The following is a 26,226-nucleotide window of genomic DNA, read 5'->3' as shown; positions in this document are numbered from 1 at the left end:
ATTGAATTCTACCTTTGTTTGAGCTGAATAATATTTACAGGCAGAATCTTTTTATTTAGTGTTCATTATTTCTTGATATTTTAGTGTTGATTTTGAAATAAAGGTTTTTTACATTCTGCTATCACTGGAAATGGAATTTTCTGTGGGAAATATTGTGAAGCAGGTGAAAAAACCAGTGTAGAATCTATTTAAAGTTACATAAAATTGTCAAAAATCTGAGTTTGTCACTAAATGAACCCAAAAAATTAAATTTAACATCAATTTGAGCTAAAACAAAAAAGTGCAAAGTCTCTAACATGGAGGCAATTCATGATTAAGCAGTGGAGATAGACAGTGACCTTACAGAATAAAACACCTGAGCAGGACTTTTTAGTAAAAAAGAGAAAAACTGCGTTATGCTCTCTAATAATCAACATTTTTAATCAAATGAAGACTGAAAAAACACACAAACAATAGCATGGTAGCAAAGTAGTGACAAAAAATTACAAATTCAATGTTGTAGCTACAGGTTCAGTGTTTTATGCAGTCACTAACTTCAAATAATTCTTGACAAATTCCTAAAACTTAAGATTTAATGATTTTTTTTACTTTGTCCAACTTTGTTTGAGCCATGAACAAGGTTTTCCACATTTAAAATTACTTATTTCTGAGCTCTTCTTTTTATTTAAATGAGAAACCATTAGAAACCATCCATTTTTATTATTCTTTCCATTTTTTTGTTAGGTTTGAACTGGAACTTAATATTAAATCAAAGTTTTCCACCTGAAAATCCACTTATCTTCATTGCTAATGTTGTTTAGCATTGCAGCTCTGCGTGGTTCAGAAAGTAAATACGGCTGGCTTGAGTTGGCCGTTTTCTGACAGATTTCAAACGCTGTCTGCTGTAATAAATAATCTGAGAGCAGACATGAGCAAAAGCGGACCTCCTGCTGGCGTGGAGTTTCAAGTCCATCCTCGGGTTAGACATATTGATGGCTATTGCCCATTTGAGCCAAGATCTAGCAGGCTCAGGTCATTAGGCTGGCTGCTGGGGCAATCACAGCAGATGGAGGTGGAGGTATATGGCTGTAGGCTGTACTGTGATCCAAGACTTCTAAACATGGACTCTATTCTCCTCTGAGGCTCCCTAACCACAGGAAGCCTCTCATGCAGCAGCCCTCGTGATCTTAACCCCACAGCCTCAATGCACCTTAACACATTCTTCTCAGTTTCACCAATAAATAAATAAATATGTGACATCATGTTTTGTATGGCAACAAAGAAGAAACAGGATTAAAGTATTGATCCAGCGAGGCTTTTTTCTTGTTTATGATGTCTGTGTTGTCTCTGTGACTGGAGCCAGCCTATGGATTTTTTTAATGATGTTACTTCAATAAGGACAGACACGATCACATTCTCTTCAACTGGATTGTGTCATTTGAGAGATTATGAAGACAGAGAAGGTTTCAGAATGAGAAGGCACAGAAAACAAAAGGAAACTGAATTAAAAGCTCATTAATGTAAGTAATCTGACTCTAAGAACGACTTCAAATCAAATTTAGGCTGTCCCCCGTCAATTTTAGATGGTTTAATCCCACTGGGTGAAAAATTGAAGGTTAAAGTCAACATAATTGATCATTGATAACAGGACATATCCCACTATACTGCACATTTAGTTTAACCTCTTGATGCAAATATGCATCAAACCACTTTGGCCACAAAATTACCTTAATTTAGCTTCTACTTGAAAGTTAAAACTTAAGTGATTTTTTTTCAAAGCTGAAAATAAACTAGAGGTTAAATAAAAATAAACATTATTAAAAGCTACACAATCTTCTAAGGTAATATTGTATATTTTATAAGAATTTACCAAATCGTTATTTTAAGCCTTCTGAAAGTATCTCCTAATTCAAAATATCCCAACATTGTGGAGACCACTCTGCTTCTGATGCTAGAAACAAACAGCTGGGGAAAAAAAGTGGACCATAAAAGTTGTGACCAAACATGAACACGCGTCAAACTAATCTGAGGACACTGCACTAAAGTAAAAAAGAAGTTTAAAATATGTTCTCAGCTTAAAGATGTGCAATAAAAGTCTTCATAAAACATTTTTTTATGGTGTTGTGGTATGTTAGTCAGTTATCGGATTATGGACACCAGTTGAAATGATTGTCTAGGGGTGCATAAAAATATGGGAAGACAATTCCACCTTTAACCTTCAGCTGTTCCTGCACAGCAGTTCTCAGGTGAGCTAATGTCACAATGGTGCATCTACAGTACCTAGCAAAGATTTACATCATATGTTGTCTTTGAGGTTATTTTTTTATTGTCATAAATCTGTAAAAATTTGCTTTAGGGCTTATCAAAATCATAGATGGTGTCACACAGATCTGAAAATTCACAACATGAAATAAACAAAGTTTCTTGAAAAACTTCTTAAAATGTGATTTTTTAGTTTGTGTCACTCTCATAAACAAGCTTCCTGGCATTAATTGTCTTCACAGGTGGGCCTCAAGTCCTCCTTCCACCCTCAGGGGTGATTAAGGGTCGCATTAGTAAAAGTCAAAGGTCACTTTAATGCTTCAGGCTAATTGATTTGAATAGTGCTTATTCATGCACATCTCATGAATCACAACGTTAACAGCTAACCAGAGGGATTATTTATGTTTTTGAAGTATGGGGGGGAACTCCTACATTATTCTATGAAGAAAGTGTCATAAGAGGGAGAATTAATATTGTTTGTAATAACAACAAAAAAGAAAGATTTCTTTTAAGCTCAGTTTGCTGCATCTTATGACCATCACATGAGCATATTTAAGGCACATCATGAATGCCATCTCAGCCTCTACACAGATAATCTCTGCCAGATGGTGTCGGTCTGCTCTCCCTCTAACCTTTGACTCCCCCTCTCCTTGTCTCTTATACTCAAATACTCAAGGGAGAAAAACAAGAATCGGGGAGTTGCTCAGAGGAGTAAAATTCAGTAGGAGGTTGTGCAAAGTGCCAGATGATGCTGAGAAATCCCTGTGGTCTATTAATCAACATGCAAAACAAACAAAATAAATCACAAAAACCAATGAATGGATACAAAGTTCAAATATTTGGAGTTTGTGATGCTGGGACCGAGTAGGATAATATTGAAGGTCACATTTTCATTTCTGCGTCACACAGAAATACATTTATAGATACATATTTAAAATACAATGAGCTTGTTTTTTTCTGTGCTGTTGATGACAGTAAAACTAGTTCAGTTCCCATTTGGGAAAAAATTACATTATTCAAAGATTCACGCCAATGAAATTTATTGCTTTTTGTTTTAAATATGTTATTGTCACATAATTATCACGATGAGGCAGGACATAAATAATGACAATTAAGCTTAAAATTGTGTTTCTGAGTATTGTTGTGAATTAGAAGTATACACAAAATTGTTGTTAGAAAAATCTTGGAAGCGTGACACACAAACTCCCTGTTCCATTCTGAAGCGTCCACTTGCAGACAAATAGATTCATATACGTCTTTGTTTTCCTCGTTACAACTAGACAACTGGAAATCTCCAATGATAATTGTCGTTTTTGCTGTACCAGTTAGGTTGGGGATGTGAGGTGCTGTAAGCTAGCACGGGAGAGCGTGAAAACAGACACTCGATGGAAAGCAAATCATCTTCCCTTTGCATCTCCGAGGTACATTTTTAATATGCTTCTGTTGCTCTGCAGAAACTATGTCCTAGAGAAGGGCAGTTTTTTTGTTTATGGCTAAAAACGGCAATCCACACACAAGAATTTAGACAGCATTGAGGAACAACTTGACATTGTGGGTAATTTGTAACAATAAGAGTGCATAGAAGTTACAATACACTTTAAACAGCATCAGGTTACGATTTACTAGTACCTCTAACAGTCACTTATTGTCTCAGTGTTATTTATTACAGGCCAAAATCGACATTATCAACACAATGAAGTAGACAACCTCTTGAGTTCAAGAGGTCAATTTTATGCATGTGGTATTTTTTAATGGCTTCGAGCTGTGGGACCTCACTGTACTTATTGTGGAGCTGCCCATGGTAACCGTGAGCAGCATGGTTACACGACTGTTCTTATTATAGCTCCCTTTTAGAGTAAGTGCTCTTTAAAAGCCCAGTGTGGCATTCGAAAGAGTCTTGAAAAACTGTTCTAAGCATTTATTTGGGGTCGAATTTAATTAAAACAAATAAAAACATGTCCAGCATTGCTTGAGTTAGGCTGAATTAACTGGGTTTACTAAGAAAACCATAACCTTAACTTTATTTTATAAAAAGATTATTTATGTTCCAGTGGATTAATAAAGAAATAGGTTCACATCACTGCATGAAGGAAGAGTGCAACACTACTTGCAATCAGAGGAAATAAGTAGAAGGATTAAGTGTTCTGCAGAGAGTAAGAGGGCAGGGTTAAAATGTTTGTTCAACCGAGAGTAAGAAACCGATTTAAAGCAAAACACACACGATGTTGGTGGACTAGTGGATCTTCTCTGCACAACACCTTTTCAATGAGGAAGTCTCACTCTGTCAATGCATAAAAAAATCTTTAAATCTCTGTAAACTCCCATTTTTGTCTAAATTGTTTTTACTGGAGAAATAGCACTGAAATTGTTGCTGGATCGCACATCCGAATAATTAAACTGACCCTGAACACATCTGGAATTGCAAAAAGGAAACTCCATCAGTCTGTCTTGACCGAGGTCTGTTATTGTTGGTCCATGCAGCTGTGTTTATAAGGAGCATGCAATGTTAGAATTGTCCAAAGATGCTCCATAAACCCACTGTATCTGGGTCAGCAGGTATTTAGATTGTATTATGATGAGCCTTGCTTAAAAAAAAGAAGAATCAAATACACCACAGGAAGAAATATCTAGAGTATAAACAGGATCTCTACAAAAAAACACAGCACAAAAAAGGTCTGGGCTGACTTTAATCTTGGTGGGTCTGGCATGGAAATATAAAGTCAAAGATATTCTTAGCATGCAGTCACGGGTCTCCTGATTGTGGGAAACTAAATGTGATGGGCTGAGACTCTTGACACTTATCAATGAATGCTTCCAGGGTCTAGCTGGCTGACTCAAGAGAGACAGTAAGTGGGAACTTGCTCAGGTCAAAACTGCCAAATTCGCTCTTATCAGTTCCCAGAAAGACAAATACGTGTTTAAAAATGCAAACTCTACTGAAAATAAGACAATTGTGACTATTTGAGTTGATTTAAAACCAGATATCTGCAAATCTTTCACTCTTTTACATGTTTAAACGTCAACAGGATTAGTTTGGAAAGCAAATAAAAAATAAATGATTTTATGGCTTTTGTACAGACAAGGATCCCAAATATGGCTCTAAATCACTCACATAAATGTATTTTTTGGAACTATAGCTCACCACCATTTGCTGCAAAGCAATAATCATTTGTGTGATTCTGTTCCTCCTTTTAAGGTTCAGGTTACAGATTTCCCCTCAAATCTAGTTACTCCTGAAATGCTTCTTCAAAGGATCTGCCGTCTTCCCTAAAGCAAACAGTCCGCATAATAGAAGGAACCTGGGGGAGTTAAGATGCAACAAATAGTTAACACAAAAGTCTCCAAAACATTTTGCAACAGTAGCAGGAGTTTACAGAGCCTTGCTCTTGTGTGGCTGGAATTTCGAGCATGTCCAAAAAAGTTAGGCAAACAGACCTCTCGTAATAGTCACAGTCGCCATAGATGCCGGTAAACAATCTTGATTTACTTTCTAGAAGTCAGAAAATAAGAAAACAGCCAGAAAACTTTTTAAAGGTCTGATAATTGATTGGATATGGAAACAACAATATTACATGGTGTCACAATCACACAACGTTCATGTGAAATTCATTAAAGTCTTACTTTCGAGTGCCTCAAAGGGTTTCCAATGAATTATTTGACTATAGCAAGTGAACTTGGATAAAATAATCTGCAATATTACTTAAAAAATAACTTTTTACTATTGTTTATCCACACTATAAAATGCACTTAAAAGCCTTGATTTTATTTTCAAGAAACAACGATGCCTCTTATAATGTGAAGCTCCTTATACACGGATACATTCTAGTTGTGCTTACTGAAGCTGAAGGGATTTTGAGAGGACATGGTGCTCTGTCAAATGCTAAAGCGGCTTTTTTACGTTTTACAAACAAGGATGAGAGTTACATGTGTTGTGAAGATGCTAGCAGCTAATGCTTCTAAGATGGCTAACGGTTACAAACAATTTCTAGAGTTACCGTGAACACAATTAATAAAGTCTGACTGACAAACTTGTGGCTTTTGTCTTCTTTAATGCACTTTATAGTTTGTTGCGCCTTATATATGACATTGGTTCAAAAATAGAGCATTCATTAACTGTGACTTACAATCCGGTGCCCGCTTTAGTGCATAAAATATGGTTAATGGAAACACTGAAATATAATAAAAAAAATAAAATAAAAAAAAAGGGTCAATGCGGTTTAGAAAATGGATGGCAAGAACATTATATGGTCCATTTTCATTGACTGTAGAATCACTGGACTGCACAATTCCTCCCCTCTTGTGTTCCAATCAGGAAGTATCTGCTGGCTCCAAGAAGGCAAAATCCCATGAACTTCTATTGAGAAATAAACTGTTATTACTCATTCTATTGGTCAGAATAACCATTCTTGCTCAAATACATTTTTAACATCTTTTTCCTAATCTTAATGTAATATTTTCATTATATTTTTTCTTTATCGCAAGTTATTTAAATCAGATGCCTCAGTAAAAGCATGTAGTGCCCGCTAGCACCGCCTCAATCATTTGATTGACAGATTCTCCTGAGCCGCTTCCAGTGGAAGGGGTGTGGAATCTGAAAAAACTCACTCATGCCCCTTGTCCCTAAAAATGTGACTCAGAATGACTCGGACCAATCACTCTCACCTGGCTTCAAATGGCGGTGCCGACAATGCGTAAAAATTGTTGATTTGGCCTTATTTTGCAAGAGCTGGAGGTAAGGGATTTTCTATGGATGATGTCACATCCTGTTTCATCCAGTGATAATCATATATGTATATGTCAATTTTGCAGACCTTTGTCTCCATATTACCAAAGCTAATGCTATGACTGTGAAGTTAATCTTACATTTTCAGCACTGCTATCTCTACTTTCTGGCAAAAGTCTCTAAAGTTACAGGAAGTTTAAAACTTAGGCAACTTTATAAGCACGTTATCAGCAATGAATCATGCATTGAAACAGGAGAACCAGGATTTTATGAGGATTTTTCAGATAGTCTGGTTTGCTTCAGGTCTTTACTTTCCTTTAAGTGTGTGAAAGCAAGCAAAATGAAGGTGTAAAATATATCTCGGTCCACCCTTTAAAACTAAGCCTCCAGTAGTATCTTAGTATAAAAGCATCTTTACATTTAGAAGCACGGCAAATTCTTACAGCCGTGACATTGAGCCAATGCAAAAAAGGCATCTAAAAGTAGTTTAAAAACTTTTCTGACTCCAGTGTAACACTGCTTTACAGGACTTCTGTTGCAAAACTTTGCATTAAAGTGGATGATGTTTAAATTACCAGCCGCTCTCCCACATTCATGCCCAGTCTGACCTCCTCGCGGGTTTCATCTGGGATTACTTATGCAGGCAAGCATGAGTCATCCAATAGAGCGGCTTGAGTTTGGGGTTTGAAAAGTGATGTCTGGTGGGAATGCAGCTCCAAGATATTAAACAGGAACGGTTAGATATCTTTGAGTGCAAAATATCTCGGCGCCATACAGTTAAAAGAGAGCCCCAGTTACTGGAGAGGAAATGTCTTAAAAACAAGCCGTAGCACAGATTTTACCGTTGGTATGCTGCAGTAGTTAAAGACCCATTCATGTTTGTAACATGTTCTTGGAGCATTTTCTCATGACTGAAGACAAGAATAAAGAAAATAAAGATTAAAACTGCATTTCTGAGTATTTCTTTAGTCAAATTGTTGTGAAAAAAAATATATTGGAAAAAGCTTGTAACAGTGACATGGATAAGAAAGGTGGTTTGCCCTCTCTTGATGGGTGGAGTGCTCCTGCCTCAGGTGGAGGAGTTTAAATACATTGGGGTCTTGTTCATGAGTGAGGGAATATCGGAGCGTGAGATTAACAGGCGGGTTGGAGCGGCATCCAACGTTATGTCGAGAGCTGAGCCAGAAACCAAAGCTCTCCATTTACCGGTCGATCTTCGTTCCAGTACTCACCTATGGTCATGAGCTCTGGGTCATGACCGTACGAACGAGATTCCGACCACAAGTGGACGAAATTAGCTTCCTCCAGAGGATGGCTGGGCGCTCCTTAGAGATAGTCACCCAGAGAGAGCTTGGAGTAGAGCCGTTTCTTCTCCACACTGAGAGATGCCAGTTGAGGTGGTTCGAGCATCTGGTCCAAATCTCTCCTGGACGCCTCCCTGGAGAGGTGTTCCGATCATGTCCAACTGGGCGGACGCCCCAGAGAAGACCTAAGATACGCTGGAGAGACTAGGTCTCTCGGCCTGGGAGTGCCTCAGGGTCCCCCCAGAGGACTTGGAGGAAGTGACCAGGGAGAGGGAAGTCTGAGCATCTGTGCTTAGAGTGCTGCCCCCCTGACCCGGTCCCGCAAGAGCAGAAGTAGATGGATGGATAGATGGATAGTGACAGGTACTACAGTCGGCGCACCACAAGGTTCCTGCTCCCTTCAGATGCATCCACCTGTAGACGACTAGATCCATGTATGCCTTCATTTTCCTCATCTGAGCTGATATTTGGCTCAAAGCTTTTGACTCAGAGGTAAATTTCTTTTGAAATTGTGCTGCTCTGCAGCAACTATGTCCAAGAAAACAACACAGGTTTTGTGAATTTGACTAGATCAAACTAAGACTTTATGATAGTAATATATATTTTTCCGTCTTAATATGCTTGACATTTCCTTTTTCACTGAGACTTTTTAGTCCAAAATATGTCACATATCTAACTCTATGAAAATAAATGTAGAACAACAGGCTCGATTATCAGTGCATTAGTTTTGAGGTAAACAGAGAGTTGAAAATAGCCAACAAAATGAGGGTTTTGACAATTCCAAATTTGTGTCAGTAGCTCTGACAGTCATATTCCTCGCTGCCATGGCTTCCACAGCGCATCTTCTTTCAATCAAAGTGTTCAAAGCCTTTGAAACTTTATAACAAACCTGCTTTCAGAACACAACTGCAGTTTTTCTTCTCAGCTATTACCACTGAATCTTTGACAGGAATTCATCTTGTTGAGTAATCGTCTAACTTTGTATCACTCATTTCTTTTGTGTGTAATCAAGCTCAGATTCCCGGGTATACAGTGTTTGTATGAGAAATTCTCCAGTCAATTCCTTCCCATTTTAATATTCTCATTTGCCATAACTTTTTTGTTTGTGTGAGCCATATGTCCCAAATTAATGAAGCCAAGAAGTACACAGAGTCATCTTCACTCTGTCACTGCTTCTTGTCACAGTAGGATTGGCCTCAAACTTATTCACTCTTTCCATCCTTCTCCATCTCTTTCTCTCCCTTCCCGACTCTCTTGTGCACTGTTCTTTCTGTTTTCACGCAAGTGTCCCAGTTAAGGAATTGCTTACATCCCACTCAGACTGGGGCTGGATTGAAATTTCCCATAGGGTATGTACCAATATGCAGAGAGCACACTTCGACAGATGCCATCAGAGAACAAGCATATGAATTACCAGGCAGCCTGCCATCTTTGAGTTCAGACAGAATGGCATTAATACCTGATTACGATCCAAACAACAACACAACAACAACATGAAAGCCAAGGCAACTGGGAGCAGGTAAAGGTTTCATCATTTATATATTAATGGGTTAACTAACAAAGACTCCACTCCCCCCTCAAAAGTTAAAATGTCACAAAAGCTGCCAACATTCAAAGGACTTTTGAAAAAAAAAAAGTGGGGAAAAAAAAGCAGCAGAAAAAATCAGATGGCGTCAGCAAATCACGTTCCAATAAACTAAATATTCAAAAGTGCTGACCGTAACTAATTCAGAAGTTATGAGAAATTCATGACTACAATTAAAGAAAACACGATCCTTTTAATTTCTAATGCCGGTAAATATTAGTATTACCCAATTAAGCCACAATGTGGAGAAGTACCTGCAAACGAAACAGTCAGAATGTAAGCATACTTGAAAAACAACAAAAATACATATTAACAACCAGCAGCAGGCACCATTACTGATAATAAACTATATGAATTCTGATGTTATCATGACACTACTTAAAAGAAAAAGCAGCTTTATGAATAGTTCAGGGTATGAAAACCGTTGGAATGCACATTGTTGCTGGATTAAGCTAAAATACTTTTTCATAACTCCCCAAATTCCCTGTCCTGGTATTCCAGTCTACTTTGCCAAGCATATTTAGTTTGTCACCAATCTAACTCAATTGGTCTTCTTGGAGCTCTCAGAAAAACTGATAGTATCATGATTGTTTTTTATTAGATTTGTTGAAGCCAGGAAACTTGTATAATAAGCAAATCAGAAGGACCTGAGCACTCTAGGGTTAGGTGACTCTTCTAAAAGGGATCAGCCAGTAGTCGTCTCAAACTGGAATGAGCGAGTGGAGAGCAGCAGTCTCAGCGTTTAGGGTCATTAGGTGACAAACTTTTGATTCATAATGCTAAATTATCTCAGATTATTTTGTCTTAACAGAAAAAAGAGTTCTGATGAAGCACAAACATTTCAACAATTGTATGTTAGTAATGCACATACATTACTATTCAGAAAAAAAAAAACTTTTTTGTTATTCCCACCCCTTAAATATCAATATTTTAACTATGGCTGATATCTCATTCATATTAAAGATCACTAAAACGCATAACACTGATATCCAATTTTAAGTACTCTTCGTATAACTGGAATAAGTTACAATACAGAATATATATCATGAAAGAAAAATTAGGTTTAAGAACATGTTAAAAAGAGACATCAGAGCAAGAATGTTATTCTGACAAACAGAATGAGTGAGTAATAGCTGATGATTTCTCAATAGAAGTCTGTGGGATTTTGTACAACACCTGGGTGGATCCCCCTTACAAAGTAACCCCCTTCTCTTTTTCTATTAAAATATTTTATTATGGTTAGTAGTTTTATCATAGACCAAACAGGACATGATAGAATATCATTTTTTGTGCTTTTTTTAAGATTTGAAATATTCCTACTATCAATAATTTTGCGATACAAGTGCTTTATCACAGGTCACGCCCCCCCAAAAAATCAGAGCATTGATTCAGTTTAAGACATCAACATGTTTAGAAATGAATGTCAGAGTCTGTTTCTAAATAGATTCTAAACGCAATCATATTTTGATGGCTAAGATATCGTTCCCATACACACATAAATTTTATGATTAAATGGTTTCCGTGCGCTGCTGCGTTAGCTTTTTTGTGTGTCAAAAGAGTTCCAGTGGAAGTGCTCTTCCTGCTCTCAGCTCCCATTATGATTAGTGGTCCATTTTGAAAAGCATAATGCACATTGAAGTACGAACACTGTTTGCCCCTGACAATGAACGATCTCCTTCCAGCATTAATCCCAACATCTCTCATTATCGCTGAGTGCACTCTCGTGTTTGGAATTTTTAAATCAATGCCATTGATTAAATATTTCATCATTCCAATCCTTGGTAGAGAGGAGGTTAATTTGCAGCTGGAGTTGGCACAGAGGTTTTTCTACCTTACATCGACTGGAGGTGAAATGATGGTGAGGGAATGTGATGTGACCACCCAGGATGCATTGTAAAAGTGAGGGTGACTGATGGTTGCGACTTTGGTTTCCTCTTCCCAGATGAAACGAGCATGGGGGCACACGGATCGTAGTCCTTCTCCCTGCAGTCTTCTACCATTTTAGTGAAAATGCAGCGTGTGACAATATGTGAGTGAAAGGGGGATTGATGAGAAGGTGGGAGGGCTTTTGGTTGAAGGGACAGATTGGAGGGGCATCGGGGTCCCAGTGGCTCCAGTCGGTGTGTGTTTGTGTGTGTGGTTATTGCTGCTGGTGGAAATGACTGTCAGCAGGCGGTGCCTCTGAGAAAAAGGAGCAAGGGGGGCTGATGTTTCCAAAGGGGGCCCAGTCTGTTACCAAAGGGAGGTGGAGATTTGCTATCCCACCCAGTCAAAGTGTCTCGCTGGTGCTCTGACACACACAGATACACACACAGCCTCACAGACACACACACTTGAGCACGTACACTTAGACATACTGCAAACTCTCCACAGGAAACTCTGAGCCATAATGCGAAGGCACCTCAGAGCAGACGGGTGCATTGCTCAAACCAAGTGGGATACGATGCAGCTTTGATAGTGCGTTAATTACTCATGTGATGTGATACAGATGTCTGGGGGCTTCAGCTGAAAGTTTGCCTGACGGTTTCCAAGGGGGCCAGGCAGACATTTTAGAAGCGGTAGGTGAAAACCAAATGTATTTATTATTTATGGCTAGATCAGTTTGCGCGCTGTCACATATCCCAGCAGTGTCATGCTGATGCTAAACTGTGATGCTACTTGAAGGGCTGGCTGCTAAATAGTTCTTTGTGTACTTGGTGACAGCAGGGACTTTGAACAGGAAGAACTCTGGGCTACAAGAGTTGCCTGTACTCTGACATGATGAAAAGGGCTGCACTTTGGATCGGAAAGTTTAAAACTTTTAACTTCTTTTTACCTGGCATAAACTGGCCGGAGTTTGTCATGAAAAACCGGAGAAAAACGTGTGTTTTGTTCAGTGAATGAGGCTGCTCATCTGTTTTGTGTTTATCCTTTATGCTTACATTTTGCACAGCTTACTGGAAATCAGCCCTGGAGAAGTTTTTCATAGCTAGAAAAGCTCATAACTGCACACATAAACCTTTTAAAATTAGAAACTGGAAGAATACAGAAATATTACATTATATTATATTATTTCTTTCTCACCAGTGACACATTGTGACAATCTGCGATCAAAACTCTCCATGATGCTGACAATGGCCAACCCAGCAGGGTTTCTGTTTGTCCTTATGGTGACCGGGGGTTTGTGCCAAATCCATGAAGCTGAGGACCCTCTCACAGGCTTTGCGGTCCACGCCACTCTCCATTCTCCAGACTTCTACAGCACTGTCAGTCCCAGCGCAGGACCCAGCGTTCCCTCTCATGGAGGACTCGATAACACTCAAGCTCTGAGATCCAACTCCTCCAACGAAACTAGCAAAAAGCCCCCAAAGTGCCCCATAAATCCGTCCATCAACAGCTATTTCAAGTACATCAACACCATCATCTCCATTGCCGTTTTTGTGGTGGGATTGGTCGGCAACGCCACCCTCCTGCGGATTATATACCAGCATAAGTGCATGAGGAATGGGCCCAATGCTCTCATCGCCAGCCTGGCCCTGGGCGACCTCATCTACATTTTCATTGATATACCCATCAACGTATACAAGGTACAGCTTTTCTCTGCACTTCTGCGGGTTTAATCGATGTCTTAACCTCAGTTCGGCCTCCGGGGAGTGTCAGGTCTGGCTGTTGACATGATGAAATGCAGCAACAATAGCTTGACACACAGATAAAATGGAATATTACAGACAGGAAAAAGGGGGGTGGGAGGGGGTCTGAGGGAGTGTGCAGATAGACGGGAAAGTATAATCAGTCTTATCTTTATCATATGAAAAGATTAGCAATGAAGACAAGGGTGGCTTAAATCACACACGCTGTTGGCTTCTTTACTCACTACATTAGTTACAAACTTTTTTATTACTTTTTTTTTTCTTTTGTTTTACTTTCAGGCCTTCTTGGGATATTTTTAAACTCACAAAACCCACAAAATTTCAAAAAGTAAACTCAAAACTTATGCTTTTCAAAAAAAAAAAAGCAGCAATTGGGGTAAAAAGATTCTTGGTGCGTCTCGTTGTGCGTCTCGGTTTGCTCCATTTAGTAAGCAGCTTGCAGTAAGTTGTCAGAAAACTTTAGATTGTATATTTGTTAGTGGCTAAATGATTATTCACAAGATCAAAACAGGCCTTAATTAGCAAACGAGAGCCCAGCACTCTACCGCTCGGTTTTGCGTGACTCGCAGCCCTTCTGTTTACGCTTTGAAATATGAAGTGTTTGTGTGACAGATGTGATGAATCATTGCAGGGCTCCTGCTTTGGTCTGATTTATGCCTGTAAACACTGTCAGAATTTGCGTAATAATGAAGAACAATGGAAAAACGCGGCGATCCGTCAACGGGATCTTTTGAGCCACATTAAAGAACGGCATTGTGCGAAGGGAAACATGGGAAAGCCACCTGGTTAAAATTAACTCGGGACTCTGAGGGCAAAGTGACTTTTTTGGTCTGAGTAACACATGTGCAAAAAGGAAACAAGGATCATATGGGGAGAGGGGGGGGCGGTCTGTTCACAAACAAAGAAAAAGCTGCTTTCCCAATCCTGAAGCTTCCTGCTTTTTCCTTTTTGGCAAGATTTCCCTTTGAAAAAAACCCTTTGGGTCAAAGAAGAACAAAAAGGTGTGCATGAAATGTACTTTTTTTGCAACATTTGTAGGAAGAGCTTGTATAGTTTTTGTTTGTTCTTGTTTTATAAAGAATATCTGAAAAAGAAGAAAAAATGGATTTTCTGTATTCTTGACATTATTCTTCTTGGCAGTCATTTGACTCAACAAATCAGATTTAAAAGTAAAGAAAATACAGTTAATAAAATAGTTTTCAATGGTAGAAGAAATTGTGGTGTGTTTTTTAATGAATTTCAACCAAACCCAACAAAATGTTTTTTAAAAAAGTATAAAATCTGTAAACAAAGCCACTTTTTGATTCAAGTGATCCTTTATTAATAGTTACAAAATAAAAAAAAGGGGCACATTTTTCTAGAAACACCAAGTCATTTGGGAGGAAATTTCCATAAAACAAATATAATTATTTATTTCAGCCATAATCCAAAATAAATATTATTATTGTACAGTCTGTTTATATAATGAAAAGAGCATATCAAGAAAAAAAAACTTTTTTCCTGCAATACATGCAAGTTGCTCTAACTTTGATTTAATTTCTGTCATCGTAAAAGTTTTTCTGAATTAAAATAATGAGTTTCTAAGCCATTCAAGCTGTCATTATTACAGGAAATGGTTTGCTCAATTTCCACCAGAGTTCATGTTTTTTATGAAGAGATGACACATCGCAAAAGTGCATATTTCTTCTGTCTCTTGTGAATAATTATATTGTAACTATTTCAACAACAACTCAACAAGTAAGAACTTTTCACTTTTTTTATGCTTTCTGTTCATAATTTGCTATTTTGTAAAAGCTTTTTACCATCATGCTCTGTTTAGCCTTATTACTTTTATCCCGGCTGTCTGGGAACTTACTTTTCAAATCCAAGCAATGATTGAATAAAATGTGTGTTTTCAATGTCCTCAGTGATGAAAAGTTCCCTTGAGAAACAGTGTCTGAGTGCATTCCTCTGTGTGATCCAGCTCCTGGCCTCACGTTTCCCGTTTGATGACAGCCCTTTTGGCCTGTGCTTGTGCAAGTTGGTGCCGTTTCTGCAGAAGGCCTCTGTGGGCATTACGGTCCTCAACCTGTGTGCCCTCAGTGTGGACAGGTGAGTGCCCTCACATCAGGACTTTTTCGTGCAAATGGACAACTTCATTTTTTTTTTTTTTTTTTATAAAGCTTATATGGCAGCATTGTCACAGTGGGAACTACATACAAATCATGTGGAAAATCAAGTCCTACTCCAACTATATATATTTTCTGTAAAATTGTTTCTAGTGGTCTTTTAATTATGATTATGCAGTTTTGAGCAAAAACAAAAGCCTGTGTTGTTTTTTAAGACATATTTTCTGCAGAGTTCCAGAAGCTCATTAGAAAATCCCCTCTGCGTTGTGGGCAGGGCCGTTGACGAATTGGTTAGCTTCCGCTAATTTCCTTAGTTTACTCTCTCCCGCTAGTTTATGGCCCCTCACAAGTGCAAGCTAACATTAGCATAGCAAAAGAACAAAACAGCAATCAATATCAGAACATCCAGTTTTACAATTCTGAGCTCAAGATGAAGACGTTAATGGATTTTATTTATTTTTTTACACTCATAAATGCAGTTTTAATCCTAAATTATTTTTATTTGTGTCTTCCATCATGAGAAAAATGCTACAAGAACATGTTAAAATCATTAAAAACACAGTTTTCTTTGGCCTGGGTCTTTTAATTCTGTCCTAATAGCAAGTATTGTTGCCCAGAATAATTCAGCACAGATTTTATTTTTCCTAACAAATTGGCAAACTAACTAATTTTATGGTTCAATTAAGCAAAACAACATTGTTTTAAATTGAATAAAAAAATATTTCACAGATAGAGAATAACTTTCAGGAGGCTCTTTTGATTATTAATTACGATAAATAAAATTAAAAATGTTTATTTCTCAATTTAAATGTAACATTGTTGAGTTCATCCCTGATCTTTAGCGTAAATGTATTTTTCAGTGCAGCATCTCATACATAGTACGTACTCTGTGAGTTCTATTTGTGGTGTTAAAGTTGCTCTGCCTACACTGGAAGTATTATTCTTGAAAGCAACGTTAGGGAAATTCTGTAATGAATAAATAATGGTCCTCCAATGCTAAATTTCAGTGTCATCCTATTTAATGCACTCTCAAATACAAAAGGTCGACTCTAAACAGGCTCCAAGGTTCAAGCATGCAGACAGTCCCAGTGACCTCTGTTAGGAGAACAGGGCACACTGTAATACAGTTGTTACTCTGTGTTTCCAGGAAATGTGTAGCATATCTCTGAATCTGCACCAGTCCCTTTTGGATCTTTTCCTTGTTGTAGGAAGAGAAAAAGGTGGATGCATTACCACTTAGTGAAATATAAATGCTGCCACGTTGTTCAACAGAGAAATTCAAATGCGTCATGAAAAATATATTGTTTTTGCCATAAAATCTTGATGCACGATTTTACTAAAACATTTCGACAAGTGCTTTCTATTAATGAAACAAACAAGCAAACAAGTACTCGGTGCATAGGAATCAGGAGCCAATGCACAGACCTCTCTGCCAACACGGGCCAGTCTGTTTGGAGGCTTTACAAAAATATAAATATTGGATATTAAAAATAAACAATTGATCATCTCCCCTCGTGAATTTTTAACACTTTGATTGTGTGCTTACAGAGCAGTTTGTTGTGCTTGATGTGGTGCCAGGAATTTAAATAAAAGGAATTGCTGTTGTGAACTTTGATAATCGAGAAGCAAATCAGATTTTTTTTTATCTGTTCATCACATAAGTGTGCAATCACATGATAATGTGCAAAAAATGTTGTAACTGCACAGGTACAGGGCTGTAGCATCTTGGAGCAGAGTGCAGGGAGTCGGCATCCCTCTGCTCACCGTCGTGGAGATCGTGTCCATTTGGGTTCTCTCCCTCATCCTGGCGGTTCCTGAAGCCATCGTTTTTGACATGGTCAGCTTCAACTACACCAACACCCCCATGCGCACCTGCATGCTCAACCCAAAGACGAAGTTCATGCAGGTATGCAAGCCTCATTTTGGAATGAGAACCTCTGCTACATTCACGCAGGAGTAAATGAGGATCAGGGTGCTTCCAAGCAGCTCATATTTCCACATGAAAAACAGCTGGAAGTTGACCCAAACTGCTCTGTAATTACTGTGTTTAGATGTTCAAGTTTGCTATAAAAGTTCTTGTCAGATGTTTTGAAATTGTACAAAAGGTTTTGATCAGTGTTTTACAAAGTTAAACTTTTGGTTAGGAGTAAGATGACACCAACCATGGAAGGAGAATTCTTGCCACAAGCACAAGATGTATATATTAGCTTTATAACCCACTTTAAAATGTTCTCCAGTAGTAAAAAAATCTGAAGTGTTTTGTCACTGCAGACCCCTAGGACTCATAGATGAATGCCGTACTGCTTTAGCCTGAGACTCAAGAGTCTCCACTAATTCCTGGTTAACATCTTTAACCTCGTCTAAAAAAAAGAGGAATCCTGTAAACAGGACTTAAAGCAAAATATGATCGTATTACTACTTGTACAGCCCTAAAAAGTGCCGCAAGTTAGTTTCAAAACTAAGGATAAATCTAAAGCAAATTGCCTTTTTTAGTGTTAAAATAACAGTTTGACGGAAAAGCCGACTTTTTGACTAATCATTAGTCCTTGATCAAAAACTTTTTTCTTTTTAAATTTAATACAACTCAAGATATTTTTGTGTTCACATCAGGTATCTAATGTGATTAATATCAATCTCCCCTGAAAGTCTGTGGGAATCCTAGAGAGACCTGAGTTACATCGGGAAGAAATTCACCACGAAAAAATTCTGGAATGGATTAAACCAAGATGTGCTGAAAAAGAATGAAAAGGTGATTATAGTGGAGAAAAAACTTGATTTTACTGAATTAATGAGAGAATAGTGAAGCAAAAACTTAAAGCTGAAGTGCAATTTAAGGTTTGTGTCTCCGTCTAACTGAATGCACGCATTATCCGTCGTCAATATGTTCAATTTTGAGTTATATTAGAACAACAATGTTAATGTCCTCAACACAAAAACAAGAAAAAATACAATATTTCAAGTTTGTCCCAAATCAGAGCGTTTTGAATGTTAGCTTATAGAGTTAAATGTTATGTAATGAAATAAATCAATGTAACCCCTTGATGCCTGAATTTATTTCCAGCTATGAATAAAAAAATAAATTAAAAAAATCAGCTGTTTTGGCTTTCAAGTTGAAACTAAATTGAGTTAAATTTGCAGCCAAAATGGTTTGATGCATATTTGCATTAATAGGTCTAGAGATCAGCTCTGAGAAAGCAATGTCTTCTTTTTTTTCATGAATTCATGAATGCAGTAAACATTTTGAGTGAAGTATCAGCTTTCACTCAACTTTCCTTCACTTTTAGATTATGGCCCTTTAACAACCTCAGAGCCCATAATTGATTGCAGGCCTCGTGCAATTACTGAAGCCGAGGACTTTAAGCTGAACCACATGGACGGCTCCATGTGTACAGGACCAGAGTAATCTCTACCAGATATCACTGCCTGTTGAACTCAAAAACATGAAGCTCCTTTCATGAAACAGCGTTTTTTTTAAGAAAGTGATGATGAAAAATGTGAATAAATAAAAGGAAAAAAATATATAAGAAAATGTGGTGGTGTGCAAAACTTGACAAATTTGTTTTTTTTTTTAATAAAAACCCTATTAATGAGTGTTGAACTATTTGAACTTCACAGATGTTTGATAACAATCAATAAATGAAATTTATGATTAGATTCTTATTGGTTAATTCGGTTAAAGGTTGGCTTTTTTCTTTTATCAGGGAAAGAATGTGGTGACTTTACTTAACCTGATTTGGCAGAAACTAAAAAATAATTAAAAATAGTTTTATTGGGTAGAATCCAAATTCTACCTCTACGGCTTTACTTCAAATATGTCCGAATTCCTTCCCAATTAGCTATATAGCGTACTATATAGTGCATTCGCCATTTTATAGTGCTGTCTGAATCTACAATTCCAAAATCCAGTGCCGTAGAAATTTCCCAGAAGTCATTAGTAAATGTAGACCACAATGCATTGCGTTTAAACAATTTATGCGAAGAAAAAAAGTGTTTAAATGTAATTCTTTTAACAAACAATCAATATTTTCATCATCAGAACACAAGGGAATTTTATGTAAGCATCGTAAAATGTTTGTATTGATTCAATTTTCTCTTCATGGGATTGGTGATGTCATGACCGCTATTTAAAAAATAAAAAAAAATAGTAAGCATGGTGTCTGAATTGCTTTTACAATCCATGAATCTCCAAAAACCCACCCTAATCCCTAACTACAATAAAACTAGATAGTGTGCGAATATCTGGATTTTTAAAGCAATTCGGACACCATACCGACTACTTTTTTGTCATTTTTTAAACAGCAGATATGATGTCATCAGTTTCACGGAGGGAAAATCTAATCAATATGAATATTTTAAAATGTCTACTTGTGACTTCATTGTGTTCTCATGATAAAAATGTGGAATGTTCATAAAAAATTTGTATTTCAACTTTTTTTTTTGCTAAAATTGTTTGACTGCAATGCATTGTGGTCTATATCCACTAATGTAGTGAGCGTTGATGCCCACTGGTTTTTCGCAAAGACTTCTGGGAAATTTCTAAGGGGCTCAATCTTGGAACTGTAGATTTGAGCAGAACTTAAAAATGACAAACACACCGTAAAGCGCACTACATAGTGAGTAGGGAAGGAATTCGAACATACCCAGGGATTGGGGGGGAATTGGACGTCTTTAAAAATGGACGGCATCAATATTCGCTGATCATCTACGTTAGCGCTCAGCTACCAGCTAATTTTTATAACTTTAAAAAGCCATGCTAAAACAAAAAGTCTTTACTTACATTAAAATGTAATCTTCTGTGCTTCAGAGCATCCAGAACTCAAAATCCCTTCGCTCTACCATTGACATATGTGAAAATCCAGTCAATGCACTCCACCCTTAAAAAACATTTCTGACATCCCTTTCCCTACAAATAACCCTTAACTTGGAGGGGTAAGGGAAGAATTAGGATCTGATCTAAGAGTTGACCATTTTAAAAATCTCTAAACTGATTTTCATAAGTGTTTTCAAGCCTTCTTGTTAAAATTCAAGAAGTTAAAGGGTACCCAACATTGAAAAAGTAAAGTTCTGTGGTGCAATGCCAGAATTTTTTAACTTAGATTTTTTGCTATGTGAAGTGCAATGTGATTTGAAATAATGGCATTTTGGGTTGAAGGAAAAACTGTAAAAAAAATGATTTTGTTTACAATCAATTGTAACAATGTTCTCGTCTCCCTTTAGGCCTATACAAACGCAAAGGACTGGTGGCTTTTTGGCTTTTACTTTTGTGTTCCGCTGATTTGCACGGCTGTCTTTTACACTCTGATGACCTGTGAGATGCTCAACCACAGGAAAGGCAGCCTCCGGATCGCGCTCAGTGAGCACCTCAAGCAGGTGAGTAATAAACATCAACAAGTCAATTCCTGAGACGTCACTACATTTGATTAAGGAGTTAAATACGTTCATTATATTATGTTCATTGATTGTTTTATGCCTTTTTGAAGAGGAGGGAGGTGGCGAAAGCGGTCTTCTGCCTGGTGCTCATCTTTGCCCTCTGCTGGTTCCCACTTCACCTGAGCAGGATTCTTAAGAAGATGGTCTACCACCAGAATGATAAGATGCGCTGTGAGCTGCTTAAGTGAGTCTGCGCTGAAGCATCAACTAAAAAGTTTATTAAGGCTTACATTTTTATCAAGAATGACAATAAAAATTTGTTGTTTTAAGATCTGATGAAAACCGTGTTTTTAACATGTTCTTGTACAATTGTTCAGATGTTGGTGGACATATTTAGAGATGATTTAGCTAAAAAATGCATTTCTGATTTTTGTATATTCTAATAGTTGTATATCAGGAGTAGATGATAAAATGCAGTTTGAAAAATATTTGTTTTTTATGTGATGTAGGGCTATCTGAGCTCTCAGCAACAGGGAGGGAAAAGGGGGCGGGGTAGCTCCCACCAACGGTCCTGCCCACAACTCAGAGATGATTTTCTAATGAACTAATGCCACTCTGCAGAAACTATGTCCTGGAAAACAACACTTGTTTTTGGATTTCAAGATTAACTTTATTTATTAACTTTATTTATCCCCGCAGGGAAATTCAGTAAAAAACAAAAATATTATATTAATATAATAATATAATATAATATTTGCATTAATAAAACAGCATAATTATGATTAAAAGACCAATGGGGACACTTTTAAAATAGATCAAAATATGACCAGAGTGTTAAGGATGAGTAGCTGGAGAACCAATTTTGTTCCTCAAGTAGTTTTGAAGCAAAGTCTAATTTGGACAAGGTCTCTTCAACATACCTCAACTGTCCATTAGGTCAATAAAAGTAGGTTTTCCAGCAGTTTATGAATCTGTACAAGAAAAAAAAGAAAAAATGCACAGCAATAATCATTTGTTTTTGTCCTGAAACGCTTGTGATGGAAAACCAGACAGCATGAAAACAGAACATGACTTAAAAGAATATCCACCACAACAAGGCAAAACCAGACATGAGATAAGACATGAGGTAACTGAAACTGAGGAGGTTGAGAAGCTGAAACAGCTGTAGATGATTAGTAACTAAAACCTGATGTTATTGGGTTAGTGGGAAAAAAAAGCCAAACCACTAAACATGACATGTATGCAAATGTGACCTGATTGTGTTCTTTTTTTTTCCAGTTTCTTGTTGATCCTGGATTACTTCGGCATCAACCTGGCAACCATCAACTCGTGCATCAATCCCATTATACTTTACTTTGTCAGCAAGAAGTTCAAAAACTGCTTTAAGGTATCGTACTCATGTTTATTATTACAAAGACACTAAAACTTTAAGACAACTTTATCTTCACGACTCAGAGGTCATGCAGGCGAGGAAAATCTTCAAGCAACATGTCGGGTGAAATATGAAGTCACTTTATAGCATGGAGTCACACACTGCAAATCCCTGTCAAGGGATTGAGGCTGGAGATAAACCAGGTTGCATGTTAGAGGAGCTTTGTGGGAGCAAAAGAGCCACTCCAGCTCCACAAATGTGGGAAAAAAAACCTTAAAACAAACAGTGCCGTGATGAAATGTTCTCTTTCTCCTTTTTCGCATGTTCTTCAAGTCGTGCTTGTGCTGCTGGTGTTATTCTGATAACCAACAGAGCAGCATTGGAGCCGTCAATGGCACCAGCATCCAGTGCAAAAGCCCAGAACCCAACAACATCAACACGGACCGCAGCTTCAGGAAGGACAGCAACTGACAGCTTGTTCAACGTCTTTCTGGAAACATACAAGAACTTTATTGTTTGTGCTCTCCAAGAAACTGCAAATTGGCTACATGCCCCTGTAAAAGCAAAAAAAAAAACATTTGTGTTCCCACACCCACGAACATTGACGTTGGGGCTAGAAAAAAGACACAGCAGGATGGGGAGGAACGGTCTTTCAGGGGATGCAGCTGAACTCTATAAATGACTTCCCTCCAGGAGGCAGACTGCTATTCCTGTAAAGGGCAGCACCACCGGGAAGGATACGAGGCTGGATGACTGCTGTCAGAGGCTGACGACCCAGGGAAGCCGTTCCCACGGCTTACTTCACCACTCATTAATGATGAACGCCGAAATGAACGCTGATGATTCTTGTTGCATGTCGCTTTCATAATCAGAGATCTGCGGTTGTGAACAGTTTTCGTTTTCATGAACCGATTGTGGTGTGAAGTTCAGTTTGAACTCCATTTTTTTTTCTGATTTGTCAAGAAAACTCAGAAAAGTGTCCATGAACACCAACCAAAAGAGACGGATTCATGAAAATGTTAAATTAATTCATAATGAAAAGGGAATTTTAAAAAAAAACTTTAGTTTAATATAAAATCAACTGACCACTACACATCTTCTTATCCAAACTGAAGGATAAAAGACGTGAATATGTTGAACCTGAATATAAATCCAGAAACAGGCGGCAAGTCTTCATAGCATGTTTTCATTGAAGACAAAAAAAAAAAAACTCTCCGTAATATTAACACAAATTTTGTATTTACATTTAGTTTTTATGCTATCCCACTAAAAACAGTCAGGAACTGTGAACCACTTGTATTATCAGTCATTGAGTCATTTAAGCTTGTGATAATGTACCGAATATATCTTTAATATTCACTTTTATAAAGTGTTATATTTCCGCAATAGTGTGTAACTCAATCGTGTTACTTTTGTAATGACACAGGTGGGAAATGCTTCGAAAAACATAAAAACTTCAAATGAAATTTGCAAAAAATGTAATTTTATATCATTTTTTAACAACAATGCAATCTCAGTCTTTTGTTCTTTTCTATAAATAGGTCAAGGATTGATCAAACCTTTAAGCAAGAGCAGAACCATTCATTATTGATTTTAACTTACTTTAATAGATATTTGTTTGAAAAAACAAGATCTGACAGCAAATGGGTCACAAGTGACAGTAGTTACATTTTTGTTGACTGTCTGTAAGCTTTGGTCTCTGCTCATATTTTTTTTCCTTTTTGCAAAAATTGTTGTGCCACATTCATTTACAAACTAAATTGAGAAACAATATAGAGGAACTTGTCAAAAAGTGATCAGAATTGTTTTAGTTGAAAGCAGTTAGATTTTTTTTAAAAAGAAATCATACTAGCCACCATTTTTCATGTGTTTTTGGTGTTTTAGCTTGTTCTTGTAGCATTTTTCTCATAATAGAGGACATTTATGAAAAAATAATTAAAATTGAAAGTGAGTTTCTGAGTATTTCTTTATTTAAATTGTTGTGAATCACAAAATGGAGTTAAAAAAGTCTGTAGTTGAAGCTACAATCGGCAGGCCACAAGATTCCTGCTCCTCTTCATTCCGATGCATCCACTTGCAGACAAATAGATCCATTAATGTCTTCATTTTTCTCATCTGAGCTGGTATCTGGCTCAAAACTGCACGTCTGGATAGCTCTAATATTGCATTTTTGTTGCACCGCTAATTCTAGCTTGTTAGAGCCTGTAAGCTAGTGCAAGAGAAAGTAAACAAAGGGATCATGGGAAACGAAAGAAGCCTCACTCTGCGCTAATACTCCCACCCTCAACTCAGTGGTGAATTTCTGATTAACCTCCCTGGGTCTGCAGATTTCGCCTATTTAATTGCCCAAAAAACAGAATAACCATAATTAAAAGACCACTGGAAGCGCTTATTGTAGTTTAAAAAAATGATCAAAGTGGAACTTTTGGAAGTTTTTAAGAATTTTTTTCCCCATGTATATATATATATATATATATAGACATCATGTTAAGCTATATGCAGCCTAATTCTGTTTTTATATTTCTCATGTGAATAAACTTGTGAGAGTTTGGAAGTCTTCTCGTGGACACGACTGTGTGTACTTCTCAGACAAAACTGAATTGAAGCCTGTTTAGCCTTCGTTCACCACCACTCATCCAAGCAATTTGTAAAAACCTGAGGTCGATCCTTTCTTGACATGGATACGTGTAAACTTCCTCTTAAGTACGCTGCTTCGATCAATAAATCACTCTCCGAACTCACTGTAGCAAACAAGGAAGTTAATGCCGCTGTCACCCTGCTTCCTCCAAGAAATCACGGAGGCCTCCTTGTGTTTTTCATTTCCAGCCTGTGAGAAGGAGGCGTCTGGAAGTGATTTGGCGCGCACTGTGACCTGCTCCGCAACTGAGCCCTCGGGGTTGCACATGTCAGCAGAGAGGAAGTGAATAGCTTGGATGGCGGGAATCGGAAACATATCATTTACCTTTCAGTTTTCCTGAAAACAAGGAAAAGCAAATATAATCATTAAAATTAAGAATCCAGTGAACACTAAAGAGTATAAATAATGAGGCATTTTATTCTAATCACTTAAGGAAATCACAAGTTGTGTATGGAGAGGACTCACCATACAGGCCCCATAGCTGTGTTTATACATGTCATTAGCCCAGCGCTACACTCTTTTTTACTGTCAAAAAAGGATAGCAACCAGACCCGTGCAGTACATATACACTGCTGATAAGCACCCTGAACCAACAAACCTCTGGAGCAGCTGTGGCTTTATCAGACATAGTTCTGTTGTTGTTAAAACTCAGCCAGCTCATAAATTTCATTAAAAAATATGCATGAAATCATGGCACAGAGCGGCCTTTGAAAAACAGTCAAAACCTTAAAATGTCATGATGACTTAGTGATGCAAATGATTAAAAATAGAGAGGAAGACAGTGAAGCTTTGAAAAAGATGAGTCCGTGACAAAAACATGCACAGAGAGTGGAAATGGGAGGTTTTATTTCAGGAATTTGGTGGGAACCTTCTTTCCTGCCAACAGTGAATTGAATTAAGCTTAAACACAAATAACTTTGGATCTCTGAGGTCTGTAGTGCTTCTTTGAGCAGAGATCGTTCACTTTTGTTCTCATGTAGTAAATCTATAACAATACGAAATATAGTATTCCAAATATAGTTAAAAAAAGCAAATGTTTAATGAAATATAAGATATATTTATATGACGGTGAAATCTGATCTCTTTATCTGATGCAGATAACTCTTCAAAAAGATGGTAGAAAGGAAAAGAAGACAGCAAAAATATTGTCTTTAACCTTTCCCCTTGTATTTCAAAGCTTAAATAACACCTTTTGTGATCTCTGCAAATGTTTCATTTTTAATTGAATAATCCCAGTTTAAATACTTTAATGTCAT

At 37.5% G+C, this 26,226-nt stretch overlaps 1 protein-coding gene across 1 annotated transcript; it reads left to right on the top strand.

Moving 5' to 3' along the window:
• The first annotated feature begins 11,878 nt into the window (after positions 1–11,878).
• ednraa (endothelin receptor type Aa) lies at positions 11,879–24,882 on the top strand. Its single transcript, XM_024260030.2, has 8 exons — positions 11,879–12,411; positions 12,920–13,419; positions 15,446–15,573; positions 17,298–17,496; positions 20,808–20,960; positions 21,071–21,204; positions 22,239–22,347; positions 22,666–24,882. Exons 2-8 carry the CDS (start codon positions 12,955–12,957, stop codon positions 22,801–22,803), a joined length of 1,326 nt encoding a protein of 441 aa, XP_024115798.1. The 5' UTR covers positions 11,879–12,411; positions 12,920–12,954; the 3' UTR covers positions 22,804–24,882.
• Positions 24,883–26,226: the final 1,344 nt, after the last annotated feature.

Source organism: Oryzias melastigma, linkage group LG1 (genome assembly GCF_002922805.2).
Source record: "Oryzias melastigma strain HK-1 linkage group LG1, ASM292280v2, whole genome shotgun sequence".
Lineage (NCBI taxonomy): Eukaryota > Metazoa > Chordata > Actinopteri > Beloniformes > Adrianichthyidae > Oryzias > Oryzias melastigma.
Note: the sequence above shows the minus strand (reverse complement) of the source record. Positions and strands in the feature narration are given on the sequence as shown.

Coding starts and splice junctions, on each gene's coding strand:
- ednraa (XM_024260030.2), top strand. CDS start 12,955: ATGATGCTGACAATGGCCAACCCAGCAGGGTTTCTGTTTGTCCTTATG. Junction 21,205..22,238: donor ATGCGCTGTGAGCTGCTTAA/GTGAGTCTGCGC, acceptor TTTTTTTTCCAG/TTTCTTGTTGATCCTGGATT. Junction 22,348..22,665: donor AGTTCAAAAACTGCTTTAAG/GTATCGTACTCA, acceptor ATGTTCTTCAAG/TCGTGCTTGTGCTGCTGGTG.